Genomic DNA, 27,333 nt, shown 5'->3' on the forward strand with positions numbered 1-27,333 from the left:
CTCCAATGTGGAGGCCAGAGTCAGCCGGGCAGCTGTCTGAGCTGTCACTAAATTTGCAAAGTGCGCAAATAGGGACTCCCGTTGTGAAAGCCCGGTTACAGCATCTCTGGAGGTGACCACACTTTCCAGGGTAGATTTTAGAGTGGTGATGCCGTGCGAGGTGACACCACATAGGCTGGAAACGGACTCCTCCACACTCTCAGCCATAGTGCGGAAACTCCTTGGCAGGCCTTCCAGTACCTTATATGACTGCTTGTGTGAGGCCAGCAATTTTCTTCTCATGGCTCGACCCTTCAATTCCTTATCTCTGTGCTCCACAGCAGAGCTCGCAGAGGACCTCGCCTTTCAGCGGCCTGTCTCCTAGGCTGGCCCTGCTGCCTTTAAACATAGAAACATAGAAGATAGGAGCAGGAGTAGGCCATTCGGCCCCTCGAGCCTGCTCCGCCATTCAATGAGATCATGGCTGATCATACAAATTCAGTACCCTGTCCCTGCTTTCTCCCCATATCCCTTGATCCCTTTAGCCTTAAGAAATATATCCAACTCCTTCTTGAATATATTTAATGAATTGGCCTCTACTGCCTTCTGTGGTAGAGAATTCCACAGGTTCACCACTCTCTGGGTGAAGAAATTCCTCCCCATTTCTGTCCTAAATGGCTTACCCCTTATCCTTAGACTGTGACCCCTGGTTCTGGACTCCCCAACCATCGGGAACATCCTTCCTGCATCTAGTCTGTCCAGTCCTGTCAGAATTTTATAAGTTTCAATGAGATCCCCTCTCATTCTTCTAAACTCCGGCGAGTATAAGCCCAATCGACCCAATCTCTCATACGTCATTCCTGCCATCCCAGGTATCAGCCTGGTGAATCTTCGCTTCCATGGCAAGAACATCCCTCCTCAGATAAGGTGACCAAAACTGCACACAATACTCAAGATGTGGTATTTGTACCTGCTGCTGTCTCTTGGTTTTTATTCCTTGAATATTTCATTGTTCATTTCCTTTTTTAATCTTTTTTAATCGTGGTTTTCTTTTTTAATTGGTCTCTGCATAGTGTTCCTTGATAAATATTCAGTCCCCTCATATCCAAAAGAAAGACTGGGTTAAATCATAGCATGAAAAACCATATACAGATATAACCACGTCAGTGTTGTCTGAATGGGTTATAATCAGGTTTCAGTACTTCTCTACAAGTGTCTGATTGTCTTGTGAATGTTGTCAGTATTGATGAAGAATCCACTTATTTTCATTATTCAAAGTGAAATTCAAGTTTCAGTTTCTAAGATACCAATGTTCCCAACATTTAATAAGAATCTGATTGCATATATGGCTGAAATTCTTTTTACTCATGCTGTATGACATAATGTAGGCCACTTTTTGTTATTTCTCTCTTTTTCCTCCACTCTGAACTTGGTGATGTCATTTGACCTATGGGGGGAGGATTTCCTCTGTGCATAGGGCATCTCTGCCTTTGGTTCCATGGATACTTGTATTGCTCCTGTACTTCATCCGATTACTCCTTTTCATGTGTGAACCTCTACAGTAACTGTAGGCGCACCATTTGATTATGAAAGCCTCCTAGCCGAGCTTCACTCTTTCCCCACCCAATGTCCATATATGTATTTTTTAAATTAATTCATGGGATGTGGGTATCGCTGGCAAGACCAGTATTTATTGCCCATCCCTAATTGCCCTTGAGAAGGTGGTGGTGAGCCGCCTTCTTGAACCGCTACAGTCCATGTGGTGAAGCTACACCACAGTGCTGTTTTGGAGGGAGTTCCAGGATTTTGACCCAGTGACGATGAAGTAATGGCGATATATTTCCAAGTCAGGATGGTGTGTGACTTGGAGGAGAACTTGGAGGTGATGGTGTTCCCATGTGCCTGCTGCCCTTGTCCTTCTAGGTGGTGGAGATTGCTGGTTTGGGAGGTGCTGTCGAAGAAGACTTGGCTTCAGTGCATCTTGTAGATGGCACACACTGTAGACACGGTGTGCCGATGGTGGAGGGAGTGAATGTTTAAGGTGGTGGATAGGGTTTCAATCAAATCATAGGACTGCTTTGTCCTGGATGGTGTCGAACTGCTTGAGTGTTGTTGGAGCTGCACTCACCCAGCCAAATGGATGACACATATGGATATTGAAGGGTAGTAGAAATTCTGAGCAATATTTCACCTCCCTTGGCTACTGAAGCCAATTTTGGCATCCCACCACCATATGGCTAAAATCGCTTAATGCAGCAGCCATTAGCAATTGAACCTGGGTGTTCCTGGTCTATGTGGTGCAGTAACACCTTATGGTACATTGAACCATTGAGCTGTTGACAAGCAATGGGTGAAGTTATTTTATAATTTTATAGAGCAGGTTTACTTATGCTAAGGAACGCAAGTCGGACTTTTTGCCATTTTAACCAGCATTCTGCTGACTGGTTGGATGCACCATTCCATGAAGCCCCTGACCACATTCAGAGGTTAGTTGAGATGTCACAGGCACAATACGACAAATACCTTCCCAACTAAATTGCAGAGATCACATACATGTTCCATCAGAAATCGGGTGCTCATCAGTAAATGTCAAAGTGTGTGTTATTGTAATTTTTTTAACCTATATTTGTAGTTGCAGCTCTCAGGGCAAATTACATGGAGCTTATTAAAGGAATGTGTAGAACGGTGGCGTGAATTGTGACAGTTTGTGTCTGTGTCAAACTAAGGGCTATTTTTAATAGAACAAGTCAATCTAAATCCCAAATTTCCTAGTTGGTCAAGAATTACGCACTCCACGCCCACCCCCACAAGAAAATAGGCTTGTCTGGATTTCTGAGAATGCTGCCGTGACAGACTGGCTCCACTGAACCAAGAAGGTATCTTATGGAAGACTCGAATTTGTAATGGGACTAATTCGACCCCTTTAGGTTTTCAATTTGGTTCAGATCTGTCCTGTCCATCTGATTGATGTGTTGATATCATCATCTTGTATGGCAAGACTTAAAAATGGCCACGAAAAATCTCGCCATAAATCTTGACTTTGTAGAGCTAATTATATGCGTTGAACCTAAGAGTAATGGAGCACCTTTTATTTGTGTTTTTTTCTTCCTCACAGCTGTGTCATGTCCTGCGATTGAGACTGTTCTTTCAAATGAAGTTGTCAGGCGGCTTGTTCATGGATCAGCGAATGAATATGGAACCGAATTCATGTTGAGCTGTAAACCTGGTTATTCCTTAACGGGCCACAAGGTCATACAGTGTCAGGCTAATGGCACATGGAGCGGACCCAATGAAAGAGCAAGTTGCAAAAGTAAGAACAAGATCTTTTGATTTTTTTCTTAAATTATTGCATAAATGGATATTACTACTGTATATATGCCAAAACCGGCATCAATGATCGCTTGTAAGCAACCACCTGCTTTAACTGTTACTTTACCATGGTCACAATGATTTTCTATTTTATGTGAATTGAACTGAGATCTCTGTGAAGCCTATAACTGCTAATGTTATGATATTAGAGGTTTTCGTCATTTAAAATGCATGACTTGGCATAAGCTCAGTGCATAAACAGGAATTAAATGAATGTCTCATACACATGCAATTTACGTATGCCAAAGCCAAAGGATGTCAAGGCCTTGAGCAGGAGCAGAGGAGATTTACTAGAATGATACAGGGGATGAGTGACTTCAGTTATGTTTAGAGACTAGAGAAGCTGAGTTTATTATTTGGGTTTAAGGGGAGATTTAATAGAGGTGTTCAAAATTATGAAGGGTTTTGGTAGAGTAAATAAGGAGAAACTCTTTCCAATGGCAGAAGGGGTGATAAGGAGAATTTTTTTTTACACAGCGAGTTGTTATGATCTGGACTACATTATCTGAGAGGGTGGTGGAAGCAGATTCAGTAATAACTTTCAATTAGATTTCCATAATTCACCATCAGCCATCCCCCCCGCCCCCGGGATCGGACCCATCCCCTGGGGTCAGGGATCGGACCCCCAAGTGATCGGACTATCCCCAGGGGTCAGGAATCATGGGGGGTCCAATCACTGGGGGGGGGGTGGTGTTTGTATGTGGGGGGGGGGGAATTGGGTATAGACTTGAAAAGGAAAATATTGCAGGTCTATGGGGGAAAGCGCAGGGGTGTAGGACTAATTAGATAGCTGTTTCAAACAGCCAACACAGGCACGATGGGCTGAATGGCCGCCTTCTATGCTGTATGATTCTATGGGGGGAATTTTAACTTTTTGACCCACCGGGAGCGGGGGAGGGGGGCCTGGTAGCGTGCGGGGATCCCGGAAGTCCGGGTTTCCCTGCACGCTGTGGAGTTTGCGTGCGTCTGTCGTCACGGACAGGTTCCCTACCAGAAGTCAGTCTGATTGACAGTCGTGGCTTCCAGTCGGGCAGGGAACACTGGAAAAGAGGCCACTGGACTAAATAGGTTCAATCCCTGACCCCGGGGGGTACAATCCCTGGTGGGGTTCCCTCCCCAATCCCAGGTGATGGGTCCAATCCCTGACCCCAGGGGGTAGTCCGATCACTGGGGGGGGGGGGGTCGTTCCCTGACCCCGGGAGGGGGGTCCAATTCCTGACCCCGGGAGGGGGGTCCGATCACTTGGGGGGTGGTGTTTGTATGGGGGCGTGGGGGGCTGATGGTGGAAGAGCTTGGGAAGCTGGGAGGAAGAATTCCTGCTCCTTTCAGCCCACAAGGAATGCTCCCTGAGGCTGTCCTTGCCTCGCTGTATTTGCCTGGGTTCTCGAAGCCTGGGAAACACGGCCGGCCGCAGTAAAACCGGCAAAGCAGGTTAAATCCGAGGCTTCCAGCCTCATTATCATATTTAAAGTGCCAACTCATCTCCTGGGAGCAGGTTGGCTGCCTGCCCTTTGTCCCACCTGAGTAAAAGCCGGAAGTTGGCGGGTTGGAGCTGGCTTCCCGACACTCTTCCAATTATTCCCCATTTAAACCCCCACCGAACCCAGCTTAGTTAAAATTCCCCCCATGATTCTATGAAAGCGACCTCTAAAGAGAGATTTGCCATTGCAAGTGAAATCTTCCAGAAATTTGATCGAAGAGCACCGGTTTTTCAGATGACAAATGTCCTCCTTAGCCTCCATTATAGCGGGCAGGAAGCGCATGCTTATTACGAGCTGGAAATGTCCGCCATATTGTTGTAGGCAACTCGGCTGACATCAGGACTGCCCAACAGAATAAAGTAAAAAGCTGAATCAATTATCTAAATTCAGGTCCTGCGCTTCTTACAGGACCTGTTTCTGATTCTGGTAAGCCATAGCGCCTGACTCTCCACATGCGGAACTCACCCAGCAGCACGTAGCGCTAATCAGCAGGAAGGATCCCTCACCAGCGCTACTTAAAGGCATCATGCAGAACTTACAACTTAGTTGCAGATTTGTTATTTCCGGCTGCTGTTTAACTTCTGGCCATTTCTTGGCGTGGTTTACCCTCTGGAAAGTTCAATTTGTCTGAAGAGAGCAAGATTTTGGTGGTGTTGACCTGTTGTTGGCGCCACATAGCTAGTTTGACGGCAGTCATGGGTGGACTGGTAGGGCTGCCTTTGGGGCTGGAGGAGGAGGGGGATCCACAAAGAAGACACCAGAGAGCAGGAGCAGCTGCCAGAAGAGGGAGGAGGAGAGAACTGCGCAGGAGGCTTACACCCACAGCGGGTGACGTAAGAAAACTACTAGCACTTGGTCTAAGCGTTAAACAAACATTAATCAACTGTTTTACAACATGGAGGTCTAGTTGTGTCCTTCGCTAGATCCTGTTAAGAATGTCCTGCGCAAGCTGGGCCTGTGCCCAAGTATTTATACTCTCCCTGGACAGCGCCACCCGCAGGCCGCTCAGTATTATTTAATAAGTCTTTCTTTCATGAATGACTGATTTATGTCAGCGGGTATTCAGGGAGTGCTTTTCCTCCATTAACTTTACTCAGGAGCAATGGCTGAGGCATCTTCACTTCGCCAAGAAGGCTGTTACGAATATTATGTGCTGCCTGAGTTAGCGCTAACAGGCGGGTGCAGTGCTTGCTCCGCCCCCTACACATCTGTTTCTAGGCTCCTGTTCCTTTCTTCTTTTTTAAAATTTCCCTTCTATCAAGGATGTTTAAGAATCTTTCTCTCCGTGGTTTCATGGGTAAGTGCACTAAGTGGTGTGTTGCTGAGCCACACAGGCCAGGAAGATCCCAAATTTAATCCTTGCTCTATGTTAAGTTATCTGATATTTGCCTCGGTAACACTGGGGGCATCACAATTAATTTCACCAGTATAAGCTAGTATGGGGAGAATTGGATTGGGATTCCTGCTCCTGATTACTATCCAGTGACCCGTGCCGGAAAGTGTGTAGATATGGATGCTGAGTGAGGTAAGGATCAGTCTCTGATGTGATGGCCCCACAATCAAAACAGCTTGTTGGCATTCACTGTCTTAGCTCCGCATGGAGAATGGTCTCTTGGGTGAGGTTCCTGAGGACTCCTGAGAATCTCTGAACCATGCCCCAGCAGCAGTCAGCACCTTTCGGGACAGGAGGCTAGGAGAACAGGGAAGAAAATTGGAAAAATAACTTTTTGATGCAGAAATGTAAATAAATGTACATATCCATGACATGCTTACATTTTACAATAAACAGATTTAGGATCTCTTGCTGAGCTTTTTCATCTCTGTACATTTGACTGATTTGATAAAAGTCTCCTCTCTCAGTGATAGGGGTCCGAGGTTTTGGCAGTCACAGCTGTCACTGGGTTCCAGTCACACTGACTTTCCTTAACTTGATGAGCACAGAACACCCTACTGTGCAATGCAGTAGTGGTACCAGAGTTATGAATTTTAGACTATGGACAAAAACTGCATTGTTCCACCATACTGGGGTGTGTGCACAGACGATGGGCCGGATATTCCGATGCCTACGGGTGTGTACGGGCTGTGTACTCACCCGTAGGGACATCGGAAATGCCGGTTTCAGGCATGCCAAGCACATGCGCTGAAAACCGGTATTTCCGATCTGTCAAGAATGCGTAAGGCCTGCTTTTACCAGCATAAGAGTTGAAAAAAGTTTTAAAAAAAAGTTTTTCACTCATTTATAATTTAAAAAACTTTAAAATGTTTATTTTTAGCCCCGTAAAAAACTTTAATTATTTGTTTCAAAATGTTTAATTTTTGTTTAAAATATTTAATTTTAACTCATTTTAAAAATGTGATTAAAAAAAAAGATTTAATGTTTTACAGTGTTTTTGGGGTGATCTCCATTCATATATTTGACAGATCTATCTGTCAAGTGTATGAAGGGAGATTCCCTTCTGCTATTGGCTGGCCTGGCCCACATGATCCCAGGGACGCTTGTGAACTGCATGCGCCCCTAAGATACATGGGCCCTGCGCATTTCAAGTTTGGAGAGGCCCAGGAGTGGAAGTGTCCGGACCTAGGGAGTCCTCAGGTAAGTTCGTAGATTTTTTCCAGATCAGAGGCCTCCGCACGCGGGAAGCCTCTGATCGGAAAATACGGGCCGATATTTCAAACATGCCTTGCATAAGATGACCTGATTACTCATCCTGAAATGTATGGTCTCCTGACACACTCTTGCCAACTTCCATTAGTGTTGTAAAGCTGGATAAACACACATTATTTACAACACAATAAATGCTGATACATATGTTTGTCACATCTTGTAATTCCCCTTGTGCTGTGATGTTTACATTGCTATCACACACCTGCAGACCTCAGCATGGCATCTGTGATGTCCAAACACTTGCCTGAAAAAAATATGATCTACTTTACTGCCTCTGCCTCTAGAGAACAGTCAAAAGTGTTACAGCTCATACGCAGTCAAAAACGTTTCAGGTGTTTTATTTTATTTGCTTCAGTCATTGGAATAATTTTGGAAGAAACAATTAATTATTTTTTTTTAAAATTTAGCACTTGTAGTGTAAACAGCTGGAATTTGTTTTGGTTAAGCCTATTGATGTGCCTTCAATAACTCAAAGACAAGGAGTTTAAGGATTCAACTAAAGGCTTTTAATCACTAAGAACATTGCAGCATTACAGGTCTTCCCACATCGGGTTCGTCTGGTAGGAATGACTCATACAGCTTTTGAGACCTTTATATGGCAAAAGACAGGGGCGTAGCCAATACACACAATAGGAACAAAAGGGGGCGGTTCACACAATACAAGCAGGTAAAACACATGGGCTGATCAAGGCATATACTTCATCACACCTATATAAACCCATAGGCAACAAAAATGAAGCAGTTCTGTCTTTAATTTTGTAGAGTTTCCTTTAATTCAGTCACTCACAAGGAGTTTAAAAAGAATTAGTTCTAGTAAGAAACTTGTTGGTACAAATATTGCTGGTTTTGTCGGGTACCTGCAAAGGTTGAGGAAGGAGCCAAGCTAATTTCCAATAAACACAGACTGCGTGATTTGTTCAGTAATGACTGACATAATAAAGACTCGCTACGCACTTGGTTGTACATAAAGCAAGGCTTTAATCGACTTATAACAAAACATGGAGGTCTAGTTAGTAGTCACTAGCTTCCTGTTTCCAGATTGTCTCTGGCCAAGTTGAGCCCACGCCTGACTATTTATACTCCTCAGACGGCGCCCTCAGCTGGCCGTTCAGTAGTACTTCCTGAGTTGCTTCTTGTAGAAGTTGCGATTTATGACAATGACTAAGGCAGTAATTATTTTCAGATGTAGTCGGCAGCTATTCAAGCTCAAAGAACCCCGATAACTGTAACTATTGGAGATGTAAGTCTTTGGCCCTGAATTTCCTGCGTCGCACATGCAGAAATGATGCCAAAAGATGCATTGGATTTAGTGTTGCCGACGGGAGCTTACATCGAGATTGCCAGCTGAGCTCATTTCCCTACGTGGAACCTAAAATGCTCATGGAGTAATAGTGAGTGGGGAGCTTGTCTTCTGCCGTGTCTCTCACACTCAGAACCTCTTGCCTCTGATGCTCCTCATGCAAAACAAGGGCATGCGTGGGGAGAGGGGGGTAGTTTCAAAAATTTGGAATGCATTGAGACTGACAGCAGGTCACTAAGAAAAATTCAATGCAAAAATGACAAAGAAAGTCACTAACTAACTCCAGAAATATCAGTTACGCTGATATCAGGTAACTTCGAGCCATGCTGTGCCTAAATCTGCCCCTGCGCGTTATTCGCATAAATCCAAGAAACGTGTGCGGGCTGCTCTTTTGCACGAGGCTCTGTCAATCAGCGGCAGAGAGTTTTGTTGAGCGTTTCTGGGAAATAGCGCAAACGATTGAGGAAATTCACACAAAGCAATGGGCTGGATTTTGTCAATGGGGCGCGTTGGGGGCGGGACTGCTGGTTTTCGGGTTTTAGTCCTGCCCCCAACGACGTCCGGTCAACCCACGCTATTTTCCCTTGATTGACCTTGTTAAGCCCGCCCTGCAGGCTTAGCCGGCCAGTTAAGGGAAAGCCGGTGACAGAAGACGTCAGCGTATGACGTTTCATCTGTCAAAAATTTTTGACAAATGAATTGTCAGCGTTTGACAGCTTTGAGAAGCTGTCAAACATTGACAATCTCTGTTCTAAGGTGAGCCCTTGTACTGAAGATTCACCAAACCTCTTTCCTCAGCAGAAATCAGATGGCTGCTGCATCTGAGAATGCAGCAGCCATTCTGTCATCTCTGCGGTTGAGATGAGGCACCTCCGGATCCCCAAGGGTTGAAGCCTGCAGGAAGAAACAAAGGTAAGTAAATGTTTTCTAACACTTTACGCTCATCTCTCATACCTCTCCACACTTGCACCCATCACTCACCTCCACAGCACTCTTTTCGATCCCTCTCACCCCCACAGACCCACCGCTCGCCTCGCTGACCCTGGCGAGGTTTGCAGCCATCGGGAAGCCCGCACTTGCAGGGGTAAATTGGGGATAAGTCTCTTAACTGCCTGTTAACAGGCAGTTAAATGGCTGTAATCCCCTTCCCGCGTCGAGGAGACGGGTCCCTGCGCAACTCGGGGACCCGCCTCCCAGGAGGATGGCACGAAGGCAGGTTGGGAGCGGGTTCAGTACCCGTGCCCAGTTTCTGCCATTTTCCGGCAGTCCCGCCTCCATATCCGCCTCCCCGGGGCTGGCAAAATTCCCCCCAATGTGCCAGTGTAAAACTGGCATAAATCAGTTGCGTCCGAGTTTCCTCAGGAAAGAAAATGGCGCAATTCTGTAATTAAACAATACTATCCTGGAATCTCTGGGGCAATTGAGTCACTTTGGAACTTCCAAGAGATCTAGGGCAGCTTTCACAGAAATACAAGAAGAAAAGAAACACTATTAAAGCTATCTCAAAAGTATAGCCTGGCATTTAGATTGCAATCTTTTATTGTCTTCCTTTTGACGAGCTAGATTGAAAGAGTTTCTGCTGCAAATATATTGTGTATTGTATCACTGTTAGTTATTTGCTTGTTCAGCGTTTGTTAAATAAATGGACTTCAGTTTAAATCTAAAACAAGGTCTGATGATATTGTGGTGCTTTATCGTATATCTAATACAGGAAAGAAAACCTGTGGAAGCATAGGACCATTCAACTGGCTAAAATAATTCACATTAAGGTTGTTCTCTTTGTTATCCTGGGCATGTGATCTAAACCTTACTTAGATATCAAGGCTAGTGAAGGTGCTGCTGAAGGCATTAGGTGTTTGAACTCACCTATGAGAGTGATCTAAAATACATAAGCCAAAATTCTAGAGGAAGAAAGGTGCAAGAAAATGTGACACTTGCCACTAATCATACGGTGAGTAATGTGAAGGAAATACGCTAGAGTCCAACGTCGAAAGTTTTCTGAAAACTTGTTCTTCAATTGGTTTCTTTCCCCAACTCCCAAATACATCCTGAGTGAAAATCCTTCAGTTGAACTCGATAACAAGGAAATTATCTACAACTCATCACAATTGGCCACAGTATTGAAATTAGCCCAGAGGGAAAAAATGATCAATAAATATTCATGTGAAGTATTTTCGTATCAGTCCTTATACCAGAACCGGTTACACACAACCACGAGATAAGAACTAGAGAAAATTGAAACATGTTTAGTGAGCTTTAATCTTAATTACATGGTTTTTTTTTACCAGTTATCTCATGCGGAGATCTCCCCTCCCCTCCAAATGGCAATAAGATTGGGACACTACAGACATATGGGGCTACTACAATCTTTACTTGTAATACTGGGTACACGCTGGCTGGATCCCATGTTCGAGAGTGCCAAGTGAATGGACTGTGGAGTGGAGTGGAAACCAGATGCCTAGGTATGTATCGTAGACAACTGACACCTGCAAATGAAGTACATCAAGTCCATCTTACAGCAATAGTATGTGTTCAACTTGAAAAATGCAGCAAAACTGTTAATTCATATTGAAAGTCTGTATAATTTAATATCACGTTTAGAATAAAATATGATAAATAAAGTAGTGCAATGAGTTAAATATTGGCCGACCAGCTTCGTGACCAGATTGATGGGATGGAAGTGTTTTCTCTGTCATGGATGTAAGGGTCTAAAATTAATTGTATTTGGGCAGTTTGAACACACTTCCTATTGAGCATGGATTCTTCAGATAAAACTGGCCAAACGTTACTACAGATGTCATAAAATTCACAGTATAACTCCTAGAAGCCACAAGGATGGCTGGTGTGAAGATTGCCAACTTTACTTGGTGCATTAAGAGTTGATGTTGTCAGAGTAGGGTATGGGTGGGACAGGGGTTAAGCTACATAATTGAAGCAAATTGTACCTAACCCACACTATAACTGCCTCATTCTAAAATTGGATGACCAAAATAGAAAAGATTTCCATTCCTTAGCATCTTGTTACAGCTAGTTAATACGTTTTCTAAGACATAATGTTCCAACGTTTGCCCCTGGCAGAGAGCCATGCCCACTGATAGCCCATATCAGAAATTCAGGTGCATAACTCCCTGACTAATCATTTAAATGGTGAGAAATCATCAGAGCACACACATGACTTTCCAATGTGTACTGCAGGCAGGAGTCTTCCCGCCAGGGGCATGAAATCAGAAAATGACCTCCATAATACCGTGCACTTATGATCATGATTCAGCTGATTCGCTCTAATAGAGGACTCCAAATACAGTTTTATAGGCTCTTCCAAGGTAAAAACACATTTGACATAACATTACTAAATATTCCTTCTGATCTTAAAGTAACATTTTTTTTTATGATGTTATGTAGGTTGGCATTTTTGGGAGAAGTTAATGGCCCAGAAATTTGGGTTGGGGGCTTCCCGCGGGTGCAAGCCTCTGACCTGCACTTACCTAGCGCGCCGGCAGTTGAGCTGTGGGCCCGCGTGGGATTCCGATCCTGGGCCTCCTCCAACTGCCGGCACGCAGTGCTTGCGTATCCCAGGGGCGCAGTTAGTTCGATGCGTCCCCTGGGATCACGTGGGCCATGGAGAGCCAATTGTAGCAGGGAATGCCCATTCATAAATTTGACAGGAAGAGCTGTCAAAACCATAAATACAAATCAGCCCCAAAACATAACTAAAACTTCAAATAATTTTTTTTTTTAAATCACATTTTTAAAATAACTATAAATTACATAAAATAACTATTTTAAACAATAATTAAATTTTTGAAAAAATTAATTACACTTTCTAACGGGGCTAAAAATAAACTTAGCTTTCTTTAAAGTATTTAAAAATAATAAACCTGTGGAAAAAATGTTTTAATTTTACTTAATTCACCACTTACCTTGTTAAAAGCAGGCCTTGCAACTGCTTTTTAAAAGTGTAACTCCTGGAGACTTACCCTCCCGGAGAAACCTGCAAAAAAAACGTAAGTTCCAGGCGCACGCGCTGCCTCTCCGGCACACGCGTTCAACCTGTGAACCCCTTCCTTTAAGGGAATGGAAGTTCCGGTTTCCCACGTATGCGCAGCGCATGCACGAAACCGGCACTTTCGTTGGGCCTACGGGTGAGTACCCAGTGCAGACTCACCCGTGGGGACCTGAAGTTCTGGGCCATTTAATATTTTCCGATCTATCTTTTATATCCAGTTATAACAATGCTTTTTTGAGAAATGCAATAGTTTGTAACTCCAGACACCCACAGCGTGCCCAACTATGTGTGATAAAATCCAGGCTAACTATGTCATGGGGCATTTCTATTCCTCAGATCTTCAACCTGGACTTGCAGCTGATGAATTCGAGGCAATATTTTGCTGTGTGTTTATGTCCTTTGAGGATTAGCCCGCAGCTCTCAGAGCTCACTTTATCTATGATGCTTATCTGTTGTTGTTAAAATACTACGGCTGCTGTCTGATCTGCTTCCCTTTCTCTTCACCCTAATTTAGCTGGTCACTGCGGCTCTCCGGATCCAATTGTAAATGGCCATATCAGTGGAGATGGTTTTAGCTATCGTGACACGGTTGTCTATCAGTGTAATCCAGGCTTCCGTCTTGTTGGCTCCTATGTGAGAATTTGCCAACAGGACCATAAGTGGTCAGGACAGCCAGCAGTCTGTGTTCGTAAGTATCATTCCTTTGGCGTGGTGAAGGTTAACTTCTTGGGAGATGCTGTCTGCTTTTAGAAACCTGGGTGTTCGCCTTTCTGTTCTGCTGTTGTTTTTATGACAATGAAATAGAGATGCTAATTGGTTCATTTTTCTACCGAGTGAGTGTTCATAGGACTTTATTAGCCTTACTGTCAGAAACCTTGTTAATTAGGAGCGCCAAATTAATTCTCATTTTGTGCCTCTCAACTGGTTTAACAGTCGATTAGCTCGTAAGTCATGGGGGTTACTTTAACTTTCGGCGATGGTGTAAAACGGGCGATATAAGATTGACCACCCATTGTACACCCCTGCCCAATTTTGCTTTCCATTCTTGAGAAGAAAATCAGATGGGGTACACAACGAATGTCCGATCCAAAAGCAACCCCTTTATACTATCGCTCAAAGTTAAAATTAAAGTTGGAATCAAATCCTGGGGGTGAAATTGGTCTTTGGATATAGCGTAACATGAATTGACAGCCCGTTTTACACTGCACCAACTTTTCTTTTCTTCAATGGACTTGTGCAGCCCGATTCACGCTGACATTTCTGACTTTTGAAATATAGATTTCTGTGGTATTAGAACCAGACTAGCTGCCCTTACCACTGCACGCTGCCTCTGAGTGATAAGATCAGTAACAAAGGTTAATTAAGAATTAATTTAAGAAATTGTGGAGGTGATTTTAACCCTACTTGCTCAGCAGAAACCTGGCGGGTGGGCAGTTAAAATCACCCTGGTTCTTACCTGCCCGAAAGCCGCCATGATCGCAACATCTGCAATTTTAACCTGCTCCCCTGAGCAGGCAGCAAGGACACACACCCGGATCCAACGGGGTCCTTCTTTACATATGCATGTTGCGGCCCGATGACATCATTGAGACCCGACTGTAATTTTAACTCAGGCCCGAGTGGGGAATCCACCTGGAGTTAAAATCGGGGCCTATTTACCTATCTGTATAGATTGTCTTGAAACTTACATTTTTGGTTACTTCTGCCCTTCTTTGTACTTGCAATTATTTCTTTAAACGTTGAGATTTTTGATTTCTTATTAAAGGAATATAACATACAGCTAACATTCTGCTTTTGCAGAGAGCCGGCACGGGCTTGATGGGCCGAATGGCCTCCTGTGCTGTAACCTTTCTATGAATCTATGGGCTGAATTTTGCCGACACTCAAGAGTGCGGGTTTGGAGGCGGGTCCACTGTCAAAATCACAAAGATTGACAGCGGGTCTGTAACCCACTGTAAACCCGCCTCCTTGTCAGTTTCCCAAATGTCAGGTCTGACATCCCTGAACAGACCCGACACCAAGTGGCAGGTCAGCCAATTTAGATTGTTAGAAGCTTATTAAAAGGTAGTTAGGAACCATTTTCCCATGTACTTACCATTTTCATAGAGGTTCCCGGAGAGCGGCTATCATGTCAGGTAAGTATGTCGGGTTCTCAATGACTGGATTGCTGTGAATAGGTGAAAACTGCAAAAGTGGTCTAAAACCTACCATTTCACAGCTGTTCACTTCCCAGTCTTAGAAGCTGGAGCATTAATGATTTGGAACCCACTTTTGAGATTTTAGCACTTTTGGAGTGTTTGGAGTAATCTCTCTATCCACTGTCACCTATCTCAACATTGACAGATTACTTCTGTCATCTCAACCTCAACCTCACCTATTCCATCAGCATCGGTGCCCTTGAAAAAATCTCACCTTGGTTCAGAATCCCACCACGATCAGCCCCAACACCAGCATCACCGGGCACACCAGCAGCACCAACATCCACACCAACCTTCTCCGCAATCAATTGATGCTGCACAGGACAGAGGGCATCATCACCCATGCACATTGCTGACCGGGATGCCAGGGATGGCCTCACCATGTCCAGATATGCTTCACTTAACACGGTATACCCTGGCTGCCACAAGATGCACCAGGTTGGCACCACCCCACACCAGCACCATAAAGCATCTCTACAATGTCCAAGCCATTCCTTTCTCACTCATCACTATTGGGGGGGGGGGGTGGAATGTTATGTCTCACCATTCACTGGAACTACTAAGACACTTTCAAATGTGCACACAAATCTGTCCAAGAAGACAAAGTGGTGACAATAAGGATTTCAATGCTTGACAACACATTAACAGAAAGTTTACATGAACATTGGCTAAAACACCCAAGTGCCTACCCTTGTGTGTTGTTAGTTGGTATGATTGGACTAGGATGAGGGGTGGCTAGTGAGATGGGGAAGTGATAATGTAGATAGAGAGGGATGGGTGGAGGTGCAAGGTAAGTTGGTGTGAGTAAGGATGTGCACGAGTAGGGTAGGGAAGGCAGAGTGATGGGGATGTGATGAGTGGCACAGCAGGATGAGGTTGAGTGTGGCTTTGCAGTAACGTTTCGTGATCTACTGAGATCTACTGAGTTTGCGCCACTGCAGCCTGGTCCTCCTGACGACATCCCTGCTTGTGTCCTCCTGTGCAATGTGCAACCAGGCTGCATTGGTCTCCTGGGGAGGTGTCTTCCACCCATTGGAAGGGAAGAGAACCTCCCTGCGTGCTGTGACTCTCTCCATAAGCATATGGAGGGAGTCATGCGAGAGCCTGGGTGCAGCCGTGCACCTCTGTGCAGTGCTTGTCAGTGTTTGCAGCACCTCAATGCTGTAGAATACTGACAGTACAACTGTCAAGATCAATTTGGACATGGCCCCTTTAAGGAAACCGGCTGATGACGCATCATCAAATGACGTCATCAGACCCGCTTCCTTTTAATTGGCCGGGGACCTTGCAGGGCGGGTTTAAGAAGCCCTATTAACGTAAAATCTTGTTGGAGGCCGGGATGGAGACAGATGTGAGGCCCCCACATGCCACAGACATCGGCAGCCACGGACCCGCCGAGGTTGGAAAATCCAGCCCTGTGATTCTATAAAGCCATCCATTGGCACCTTTAAAGAGTTTGCTGCTCACCTGTTTAAAATGCCCATGGGTAGAGTCTGTTCAACTGATTAAAGTGCCAGCCCATGCAATGTAGTAGACTGTTTAAAAGCCCAGTGCTAGTGCTGGGAGGGAACCGACATTCCTGGGTCCACTCTCCAACCATTGGCATCACAGAAAACCAGTCAATACAGTCAAGGTAGCAAAATCCATGTTGAACAGATACTCTTCGAAAGAGTCTAGCTGCACCTCTGTTGATTTAATTAGAAGCCAGCGTAGACTACATTTTGCATCCATTTATAGTCAAAAGGTGCAATATCATGTGATTCCATGCATGTGAAATACTTTGGGAAACCCTCCGGTTGTGAGAAAGCACTGTATCAATCTAAATGCATTCTTTCTCTGAAAAATTGATTTCTGCCTAACTCTCAGTATTTTATTGGGTTTCATGTCCGACTCTGCTGTCATTGCTGTTTAATGGCAGTGGAAGACTACCCCCAATATTAAAGAAAGAAAGAAAGACTTGCATTTATATAGCGCCTTTCACGACCACCGGATGTCTCAAAGCGCTTTACAGCCAATGAAGTACTTTTTGAAGTGGAGTCCACTGTTGTAATGTGGGAAACGTGGCAGCCAATTTGCGCACAGCAAGCTCCCACAAACAGCAATGTGATAATGACCAGATAATCTGTTTTTGTTATGTTGATTGAGGGGTAAATATTGGCCAGGACACCGGGGATAACTCCCCTGCTCTTCTTCGAAATAGCGCCATGGGATCTTTTAAGTCCACCTGAGAGAGCAGACGGGGCCTCGGTTTAACGTCTCATCCGAAAGACGGCACCTCCGACAGTGCAGCACTCCCTCAGCGCTGCACTGGAGTGTCAGCCTAGCTTTATTGGTTAAATTTTTGTGATGGAAAGGAAAGTAAAATAATCAAATCACAAATAAAAGTCTTGCTGTAAAAGCTGATGTGGAAGCTAGACCAATGCAAAAGTCACATCTTGGATAGTTGGTTTAAAAAAAAACTAGGTTGCATTGATATATAAGTTACACCCCCATGTTTGCTGATCATAAAAAACTTGTTTGAAGGTGCACTTTCAAAATATAATTTTTGAGTATGTTTCATTGTTTACTGTATATTTTAGAAGTTACTATTTTTAAAATACTAGTTGGTTTCTCATGGTGTTGCGCATTACCTTTTAGCCTCCCTTAATGTGACTCTCTGGTTGTCTCCCACTCTTGAGGCTTAATATTGCCTTTGAAGATACCAATATTCTGAAAAGAAGGTTTATATTTGATTGTTCTTGGACATCAAAGCAACACTTTTAAATCATTGTTTGAAAAGCTCCTTCCAAGGTGTATAACATGCTATTAGTGAAAGATTTTAGCTCAGTGTTAATCTTCTCCATGCATATGGTGTAAACAGTGAATGGGTTTTTGATTGGCCTTTTTGTACTCATTTCCAAACTGGTATGATTAGGCAGGATTGCTTTAGACAGGTTACTTTTATACTGACAATGGTTTAGTGAACAGAATTCTTCCCTTTTAATGTACTCTGACAAAACATTACATAGATCTCATTCTGTTAAGAGTTGAGCATGCTTAACATAATTCTTAAAATGTAAAATAACAGGGAAACCTATTTAAAACGTGGAAAAATAAGTCCGTCCATCCAGACGTTTAAAAAGATTCTGCATAATTTTCTGAGTTTAAGCCAAAATGCATGAGGTACATCTATTCTTTGATGGCTGTTAATAATCTAATGTGGAATAAGCTTGGCTACTTGTATGCCAGTTAGATTTCAACGTGTTCCCTATATAGGATTGAAACATACGGCATAGTACAGTTCTACACAACGTAATCTGAAATTTGCCAAGTGATTTGAAAGCACCTTACGAGGCTGGTCCTTGTGTTTTATGCTGGCTGCAATATAACAGCGCAAAGCCTTTTTATAAAGTTTGTTTTTTAAAGTCTCAAAAGATCCTAGGTGGTCCATTGTTAGTAACGAGCCGTTAAGACAGTTTGCTTTTTAATCAGCATTAAGAATTTCACTGCTATTTCAACATCAGTGAGCCACGCTGCCTTTATTTAAACATGTATACACAAAGCTCCCCTTTCCTGGAAAACTGAGCAATGCAGAGTGTAACTAGTGCTACTGATTTCATCCCATGTTAATGCAGATACCAGTATCAAATTGGGACTTGCAATATATTGATAGCATAAATTTGAAGCTTAGTCACTAATAAAATCTCACTCAGATGAGCCTCAAGGACAGAGAGCACAGGCAATAGAAACCCCACTTAGTAAATATATACTTGCAGAGGTTATGAGAGTTTAAGAGCCACTGAATTGCATGTGACCTATTCCATTCCTTATTCAAAGCATCGCATGTCATCACAGGGTCAGAGTAAAATTTCTATTTCCTAGTATGATCATTGCTCACACACAGCTGCATATATCATTATACTACCATTTAAATTTATTTGAAATAGCTCAGTACAATACAGCTTAAAACAATAATTTAAAAGCAAAATATATTTAAGTGTGACATGTTTGACCTGAAGTCTTTTTCTAGTACCTATCTTAACACAGTGTACCTCAAACTTAATTGTTTCAGCAATCACATGTGGTCACCCAGGCAACCCAGGTCATGGCAAAACCAACGGCAGTCAGTTCAATCTCAATGATGTTGTAAACTTTACCTGTGGTAAGGGATATTTACTGCAAGGCGTATTGAGAGCTCAATGCCGGGCTAATGGTCAGTGGAGCAGCCCATTACCAACCTGTCGAGGTAAGAAAAGTACTTGTATATTTAGCCATCTGTATTTTGATTTGGATATATATTTCTTCATTGCAGTTCTTCATTTGGAGACATTGTTTGATAGTCAACTGTTGAATATTAAAAAATCATTCATATTTGTAACGTTACGAACTTTACGGTCTTAAGTTAAATAAGAACCCTTTATACAATTGTTCTTCCCCATTTACTGTTTCAAGGTTTGATTTTTAGGAGAAGTGTACCACATTTCAAATGACTAGTTTGAATTTCTCGCAACTTCAGGAGACATTTATGGTTGTCTTGTAAACAATAAAATAGTGAGCGGTTGAAATACTAGGAGGCACATTAAAGTTTAGGAGTAAGAAAGAAAGTCACACAGAATTTTTGTTTTACCCAAGGATAAAAGAGTTAAGAAAGAAGTTACCAGAGATAGGTATTGAAAAGCACATTACAAATGACTTCAGTGGTAATTAGGTGTTCCTGGAGAACAAAAGTATTGAATCACATATTTTCCTCAGGTTGAAAACAAGTAACCCCTTTTTGTGCTTGCTGTGAGGGATTCCTCCAGTCCACAATAGGGACCAGAGGAATATGGACTTAATGGAATGGGGAAAGGGGTTTATATCATTTAAAGAAGGATTAGCTTGTAACCTAACCCAGCAAACTAGTATAACCTGCACAACTACATCAAAAAGTCTGACACTGCTCTCATCTATTAGATGAAATAAGCATAGTGAGAGAAGAAGTATTAAGGGGTTTAGTATCTTTGAAAGTGGATAAATTCCCAGGCCCAGATGAAATGTATCCCAGTCTGTTAAGAGAAGTAAGAGAGGAAATAACAGAGGCTCTGACCATCATTTTCTAATCCTCTCTGGCTACAGGAGTGGTGCTGGAAGACTGGAGGACAACGGGGTACCCTTGTTTAAAAAGGGTGAAAGGGATAGACCGAGTAATTACAGGCCAGTCAGCCTAACTTCGGTGGTGGGAAAATTATTGGAAAAAATTCTGAGGGACAGGATAAATCTTCATTTAGAAAGACTTGGATTAATCAGGAACAGTCAGCATGGATTTGTTAAGGGAAGGTCGTCTCTGATTAACTTGATTGAATTTTTTGAGGAGGTAACAATAAGGGCCGATGAGGGTAGTGCTTTTGATGTAGCCTATATGGATTTTATCAAGGCTTTTGATAAGGTCCTGCATTGCAGACGGGTCACAAAAGTTAAAGCCCATGGGATCCAAGGCAAAGTGGCAAGTTGGATCCAAAATTGGCTCAGAGGCAGGAAAGAAAGGGTAAGGTCGAAGGGTGTTTTTGTGACTGGAAGGCAGTTTCCAGTGGGGTTCTGCAGGGCTCAGTTCTGGGTCCTTTGATTTTTGTGCTATATATCAATGATTTGGACTTGAATATAGAAAATATGATTAAGAAATTTGCAGATGATACAAAAATTGTCCGTGTGGTTGATAATGAAGAAGCTGTAGACTGATGGAAGATATCAATGGACTGGTCAGGTGGGCAGAACAGTGGCAAATGGAATTCAATCTGGAGAAGTGTGAGGTAATGCATTTGGGGAGGGCTAACAAGGCAAGGGAATACACAGTAAATGGTAGGACACTGAGAAGTGCAGAGGGACCTTGGAGTGCATGTCCACAGATCCCTGAAGGTAGCAGGACAGGTTAATAAGGCAGTTAAGAAGGCATGGAAACATAGAAGATAGGAGCAGGAGTAGGCCATTCGGCCCCTCGAGCCTGCTCCGCCATTCAATGCGATCATGGCTGATCATCCAAATTCAGTACCCAGTTCCTGCTTTCTCCCCATACCCCTTGATCCCTTTAGCCTTAAGAAATATATCCAACTCCTTCTTGAATATATTTAATGTATTGGCCTCTACTGCCTTCTGTGGTAGAGAATTCCACAGGTTTACCACTCTCTGGGTGAAGAAATTTCTCCTCATTTATATCCTAAATGGCCTACCCCTTATCCTTAGACTGTGACCCCTGGTTCTGGACTCCCCGACCATCGGGAACATCCTTCCTGCATCTAGTCTGTCCAGCGCTGTCAGAATTTTATAAGTTTCAATGAGATCCCCTCTCATTCTCCTAAACTCCAGTGAGTACAAGCCCAATCGACCCAATCTCTCCTCATACGTCATTCCTGCCATCCCAGGTATCAGCCTGGTGAATCTTCGCTGAACACCTTCCATGGCAAGAACATCCTTCCTCTGATAAGGCGACCAAAACTGCACACAATACTCAAGATGTGGTCTCACCAAGGCCCTGTACAACTGCAGCAAGACATCCTTGTTCCTGTACTCAAACCCTCTCGCTACGAAGGCCAACATGCCATTTGCCTTCTTAACCGCCTGCTGCACCTGCATGCTTACCTTCAGTGACTGGTGCACAACGACACCCAGGTCTCGTTGCACTTCCCCTTCTCCCAATATATTGCCATTCAGATAATAATCTGCCTTCCTGTTTTTGCCACCAAAGTGGATAACCTCGCATTTGTCCACGTTATATTGCATCTGCCATGCTTTTGCCCAATCACCCAACCTGTCCAAATCATCCTGGAGTTTCTCAGCATCCTCCTCACAGCACACACGCCCACCCAGCTTTGTGTCGTCTGCAAATTTGGAGATATTACATCTAGTTCTCTTGTCTAGATCATTAATATATATTGTGAATAGCTGGGGCACAAGGACTGATCCCTGCGGTACCCCACTAGTCACTGCTTGCCACTCGGAAAACGACCCATTTATTCCAACTGTTTGCTTCCTGTCTGCCAACCAGTTCTCTATCCAAGTCAATACCTTGCCCCCAATCCCATGTGCCTTAACTTTACACGCTAATCTCTTATGCGGGACCTTATCAAAAGCCTTCTGAAAGTCCAAATACACCACATCTACTGGTTCTCCCTTATCTATTCTACCAGTTACATCCTCAAAAAATTCCAGTAGATTAGTCAAGCACGATTTACCTTTTGTAAATCCATGTTGACTTTGTCCGATCCTGTCACTGTTTTCCAAGTGCTTTGCTATTACATCTTTTATAATGGACTCCAGCATTTTCCCCACTACCGATGTCAGGCTTACCGGTCTGTAATTCCCCGTTTTCTCTCTACCACCTTTTTTGAATAGTGGGGTAACATTAGCTACCCTCCAATCCATGGGTACTGTTCCAGATTCCATCGAGTGCTGGAAGATGATCAGCAAAGCATCAACTATTTCTAGGGCCACTTTCTTAAGTACCCTAGGATGTAGATTATCAGGCCCTGGGGATTTATCGGCCTTCAATCCCATCAATTTCCCTAACACCATTTCCCTACAAATACTGATTTCTTTCAGTTCCTCCCTTTCATCAGACCCTATGTTCCCCGACATCTCTGGGAGGTTATTTGTGTCCTCCTTTGTGAAGACAGAACCAAAATATGTATTTAATTGGTTTGCCATTTCTTTGTTCCCCATTATAAATTCCCCTGATTCTGACTGCAAGGGACCTACGCTTGACTTCACCAATCTTTTTCTCTGCACATATCTATAAAAGCTTTTACAGTCAGTTTTTATGTTCCCTACAAGCTTACTCTCATATTCTATTTTCCCTTTCTTAATTAATCCCTTTGTCCTCCTTTGTTGAATCCTAAACTGCTCCCAGTCCTCAGGTTTACTGCTTTTTCTGGCCAATTTATATGTCCTCTCCTTGGATCTTATGCTATCCCTAATTTCCCTTGTTAGCCACGGTTGAGTCACCTTTTTTGTTTTATTTTTATGCCAAACTGGGATGAACAAACATACGGGACACTTGGCTTTATTAGCCAAGGCATAGAATATAAGAGCAGGGAGGCTATGCTTGAACTGTATAAAACACTAGTTAGGCCGCAGCTAGAATACTGCGTGCAGTCCTGGTCACCACATTACAGGAAGGATGTGATTGCACTAGAGAGGGTGCAGAGGAGATTCATGAGGATATTGCCTGGGCTGGGGAATTTTAGCTATGAGGAAAGATTGGATAGGCTGGGGTTGTTTTCTTTGGAACAGAAGAGGCTGAGGGGAGACCTAATTGAGGTGTATAAAATTATGAGGGGCCTAGATAGAGTGGATAGGAAGGACCTATTTCCCTTAGCAGAGGGGTCAATAACCAGGGGGCATAGTTTAAAATAATTGGTAGGAGGTTTAGAGGGGATTTGAGGAGAAATCTTTTCACCCAGAGGGTGGTGAGGGTCTGGAACTCACTGCCTGAAAGGGTGGTAGAGGCAGAAACCCTCATCACATTTATAAAGTACTGGGATATGCACTTGGAAGTGCCGTAACCTACAAGGATATGGATCAAGTGCTGGAAAGTGGGATTAGGCTGGATAGCTCTTTGTCGGCAGGCACAGGCAAAATGGGCTGAATGGCCTCGTTCTGTGCTGTAAATTTCTATGGTTCAACAGATTAAAAACTCCAAAATGTCCTTGAGTTATGCCTACGACATGTGAAAACAAGCAAAATACAAAGTTCAGTGGAACATGAAGGTGCAGGTATACCAAATATACCTTCATTCATATAGAAGAAAATAAGCCGGAAGTAAATGAAAGAATGAAGGAAGATTCAAATGTCAAAGTGATTATCAGCACAAACATATTTGTGTCCTTGTGCACATGTGCACGGTTTGCCCCGCCCCTTTTGCGCATGCGTACCCGATCCCCTTCTGCGCATGCACGCTGTCACCGAGGCCGCGCAGGCGCAGTACCCCACAGTTATGGCTGCATTGTAGTGTGGGCCACACTTTCCTCAGCTCTGTGGGAGAAGACTCATCACAGTGCTGGCTGAGGGGGAAAGAGAGAGAGGGAATCGGAGGGGGGAGGGAGAGAGGAGGGGAGAGAGAGAGGTAGAGAAGAAGGGAGCGAGAGAGTGAATCGGAGGGGGAGAGAGGGAGGGAGAGAAGAGGGGAGAGAGAGAGAGGGGGAATCGGAGGAGAGAGAGAGGGAGGGAGAGAGAGAGGAATCAGAGGGGAGAGACAGGGAGAGAGGAGGGGAGAGGGAGAGACAAGGAGAGAGGAGGGGAGAGAGAGAGACAGGGAGATAAGAGGGGAGGGAGAGGGGGAATTGGAGGGAGAGGGAATCGGAGAGAGAGAGGGAGAGAAAGAGAGAGAATCGGAGGCAGAGAGAGGGAGAGAAAGAGGGAATCGGAGGGAGAGAGAAAGGGAAAGGGAGGGAGAGAGACATAGAAACATAGAAGATTGGAGCAGGAGTAGGCCATTCGGCCCCTCGAGCCTGCTCCGCCATTCAATGCGATCATGGCTGATCATCCAAGTTCAGTACCCGGTCCCTGCTTTCTCCCCATATCCCTTGATCCCTTTAGCCTTAAGAAATATATCCAACTCCTTCTTTAATATATTTATTGAATTGGCCTCTACTGCCTTCTGTGGTAGAGAATTCCACAGGTTCACCACTCTCTGGGTGAAGAAATTCCTCCTCATCTCTGTCCTAAATGGCTTACTCCTTAGACTGTGACCCCTGGTTCTGGACTCCCCGACCATCGGGAACATCCTTCCTGCATCTAGTCTGTCTAGTCTTGTTAGAATTTTATAAGTTTCAATGAGATCCCCTCTCATTCTTCTAAACTCCAGCGAGTACAAGCCCAATCGACCCAATCTCTCCTCATACGTCATTCCTGCCATCCCAGGTATCAGCCTGGTGAATCTTCGATGCACTCCTTCCATGGCAAGAACATCCATGACAAGAGAGAGGGAGAGATGAGGGGAGAGGGAGAGATGAGGGGAGAGGGAGGGAATTGGAGAGAGAGAGAGAGGGAATCGGAGGGAGAGTGGGAGAAAGAGAGAGGGAATCGGAGGGAGCGAGAGAGGGAGAGAAGAGGGGAGAGAGGGAATCGGAGGGAGAGAGAGAGACGGAGAGAAGAGGGGAGAGAGGAAATAGGAGGGAGAGGGAGAGAGAGGGAATCGGAGGGAGGGAGAGAGATGGGTGAATCAGATGGAGAGAGAGAGAGGGCGGAGCGAAGGACTGAATTGGAGTGAGAGAGGGGGAGAGAGAGAAAGGGAATTGGAGGGAGAGAGGGAATTGGAGGGTGAGAGAGGGAGGGCGGAGGGGAGAGAGAGAGGGAGGGAATCGGAGGGAGGGAGAGAAAGGGGAGAGACAGAGAGGGAATCGGAGGGAGAGAGGAGGGGAGAGAGAGAGGGAATTGGAGAAAGAGAGGGAATCGGAGGGAGAGAGCGAGAGAGGAGGGGAGAGAGAGCGAGAGAGGAGGGGAGAGAGAGAGCGAGAGAGGAGGGCAGAGAGAGAGCGAGAGAGGAGGGGAGAGAGAGAGGGGGAATTGGAGAAAGAGAGAGGGAATCAGAGGGAGAGAGGGAGAGAGGAGGGGAGAGAGGTGGAATTGGAGAAAGAGAGAGGGAGAGAGGAGGGTGAGAGAGAGAGGGAAACAGAGAGAGAGAGAGGGGGGAATCAGTGAGAGATGGAATCGGAGAGAGAGGGGGAATCAGAGAGAGCAAGGGAATCGGAGAGAGAGAGAGGGGGAATCAGAGAGAGAGAGGAATCAGAGGGGGAGAGAGAGAGGGAATCGGAGGGGGAAAGAGTGAAGGAATCGGAGAGGGCAGAGAGTGAATTGGAGGGGCAAGAGAGGGAATTGGAGGGGGTAGAGAGAGGGAATCGGAGGCACAGAGAGGGAATCGGAAGCAGAGAGGGAATCGGAGGGGGAGAAAGAGGAGGTTAGGAGCTCGGGGAGGGGGTTAAAGAGCACGGAGAGCACAGTGGGGATGAGAGCGAGAACGTGATCCAGATGGTAAGACAGATCACGTTCTTCCAACCCCACCCCCTTTACACCTGCACCATGTTCTTCCTCTCCTCCCCCTAGACCTGGTTGATTTCTCGGAAAGCTCGGTGCATGTGTGGCAACTAACATCATTGGACTGGACGAAATCCGGAAGTCACAAAACTGTCACTGTTCACTTCATATCCAATAAACCTGTTAACAATCCATGACCCACACACAATGACACATCTCTGGGTCGGGTGGGGAAAGGTCAGGAACCTGTTGCGGGGAGAAAGTCATGAATCCGGCGATTGGAGCTTGGGCAGGGGAGAAGGTCAGGAACTCGGGTGGGGAGGAGAAGGTCATGAATCTGGGGGGGTTGGAACTTGGGTGGGCTAGAAGGTCAGGAACTTGGGCGGGGGGGGGGGGGCGGAGAAGGTCATGAATCCAGGGGGTTGGAACTTGGGCAGGGAAGAAGGTCAGGAACTCGTCCGAGGGGGGGAAGGAGGTCAGAAACTTGGGCGGTGGGAGATCAGGAACTTAGGCCGGGTGGGGGGAAAGGTCAGGCACTTGGGTGGGGGTGGGAGAAGGTCTTAACCCGCAAGGTTGAGTCCTACCTTTGCCAAGTGTGCTCTGTTCTGTCTGGAGTAGGCAGTCAGAATGGCTCGAATTACATTTTGCAAAGTAACTAATTACGTAGGCAGGGAGGATCTAATTTCATATTCCAGAGAAACTGCTGGGTGTGTCTTGTCCTCCAAAAAGACCAATCAGCAATCAGGGCTTGTCATCCAAAGGGACCAATCAGAGATTTTGGTGTTGCGAATAAACATGTCCTTTAAATATTGAGGCACATTTATTTTTGGGGGATATGCAGGCACGCCTGCCAGAAACTTGTGGGGCTAGATTTTAACACCTAAAAAATGGGTGGGCTGTGGTTGGGTCAGAGGTTAAAATTTTTAAAATCTTAAACGCGACCCCAACCCGCCTACTTCCATGTTTAATGAAGGCGGGATAAGGGGCGGGCAGCCAACCCGCTCCCAAGAGGTGGGTTGGCAATTTAAATATTTTAGTGAGCCTCTGATTTAACCTGTTTTACCAGTTTAACTGTGGCCTGTTGGATTTCCCAGGCCTTGGGAAACCCGGCAGCTGAAAAAAAGTGAGGACAATGTTGGGGGGAAAGGTAAATGCCTTTACAGCACTGCTTGTGGGCCAGGAGAAGCAGGAGTGCTTCCCCTCCGTTCTCCAAGCTCCCACCACCCCCCACCATCAGACCTCCCCCCACCATACAAAGACCCCTGAGGTCTGGGATTGGACACCCCTCCGGGGTTGAGGAGCGGACTCCCCTCGGCATCAGGGATTGGACCCTCCCGGAGTTGGGGATTAGA

The 27,333-nt window shown here is 44.9% G+C and overlaps 1 protein-coding gene across 1 annotated transcript in view; it reads left to right on the forward strand.

Moving 5' to 3' along the window:
- The window catches only part of csmd1b (CUB and Sushi multiple domains 1b), a 1,295,488-nt gene that overhangs the window by 1,114,131 nt on the left and 154,024 nt on the right, over positions 1-27,333 (forward strand). The window contains exons 46-49 of the mRNA XM_085996460.1: positions 3,095-3,289; positions 11,083-11,256; positions 13,315-13,488; positions 19,050-19,223. Coding sequence (XP_085852586.1) covers positions 3,095-3,289; positions 11,083-11,256; positions 13,315-13,488; positions 19,050-19,223 — 717 coding nt within the window. The remainder of the gene's footprint in view (positions 1-3,094; positions 3,290-11,082; positions 11,257-13,314; positions 13,489-19,049; positions 19,224-27,333) is intronic.

The sequence above is a fragment of the Somniosus microcephalus genome, chromosome 9, assembly GCF_052327205.1.
Source record: "Somniosus microcephalus isolate GS21.2 chromosome 9, FLI_Smic_1.0, whole genome shotgun sequence".
Lineage (NCBI taxonomy): Eukaryota > Metazoa > Chordata > Chondrichthyes > Squaliformes > Somniosidae > Somniosus > Somniosus microcephalus.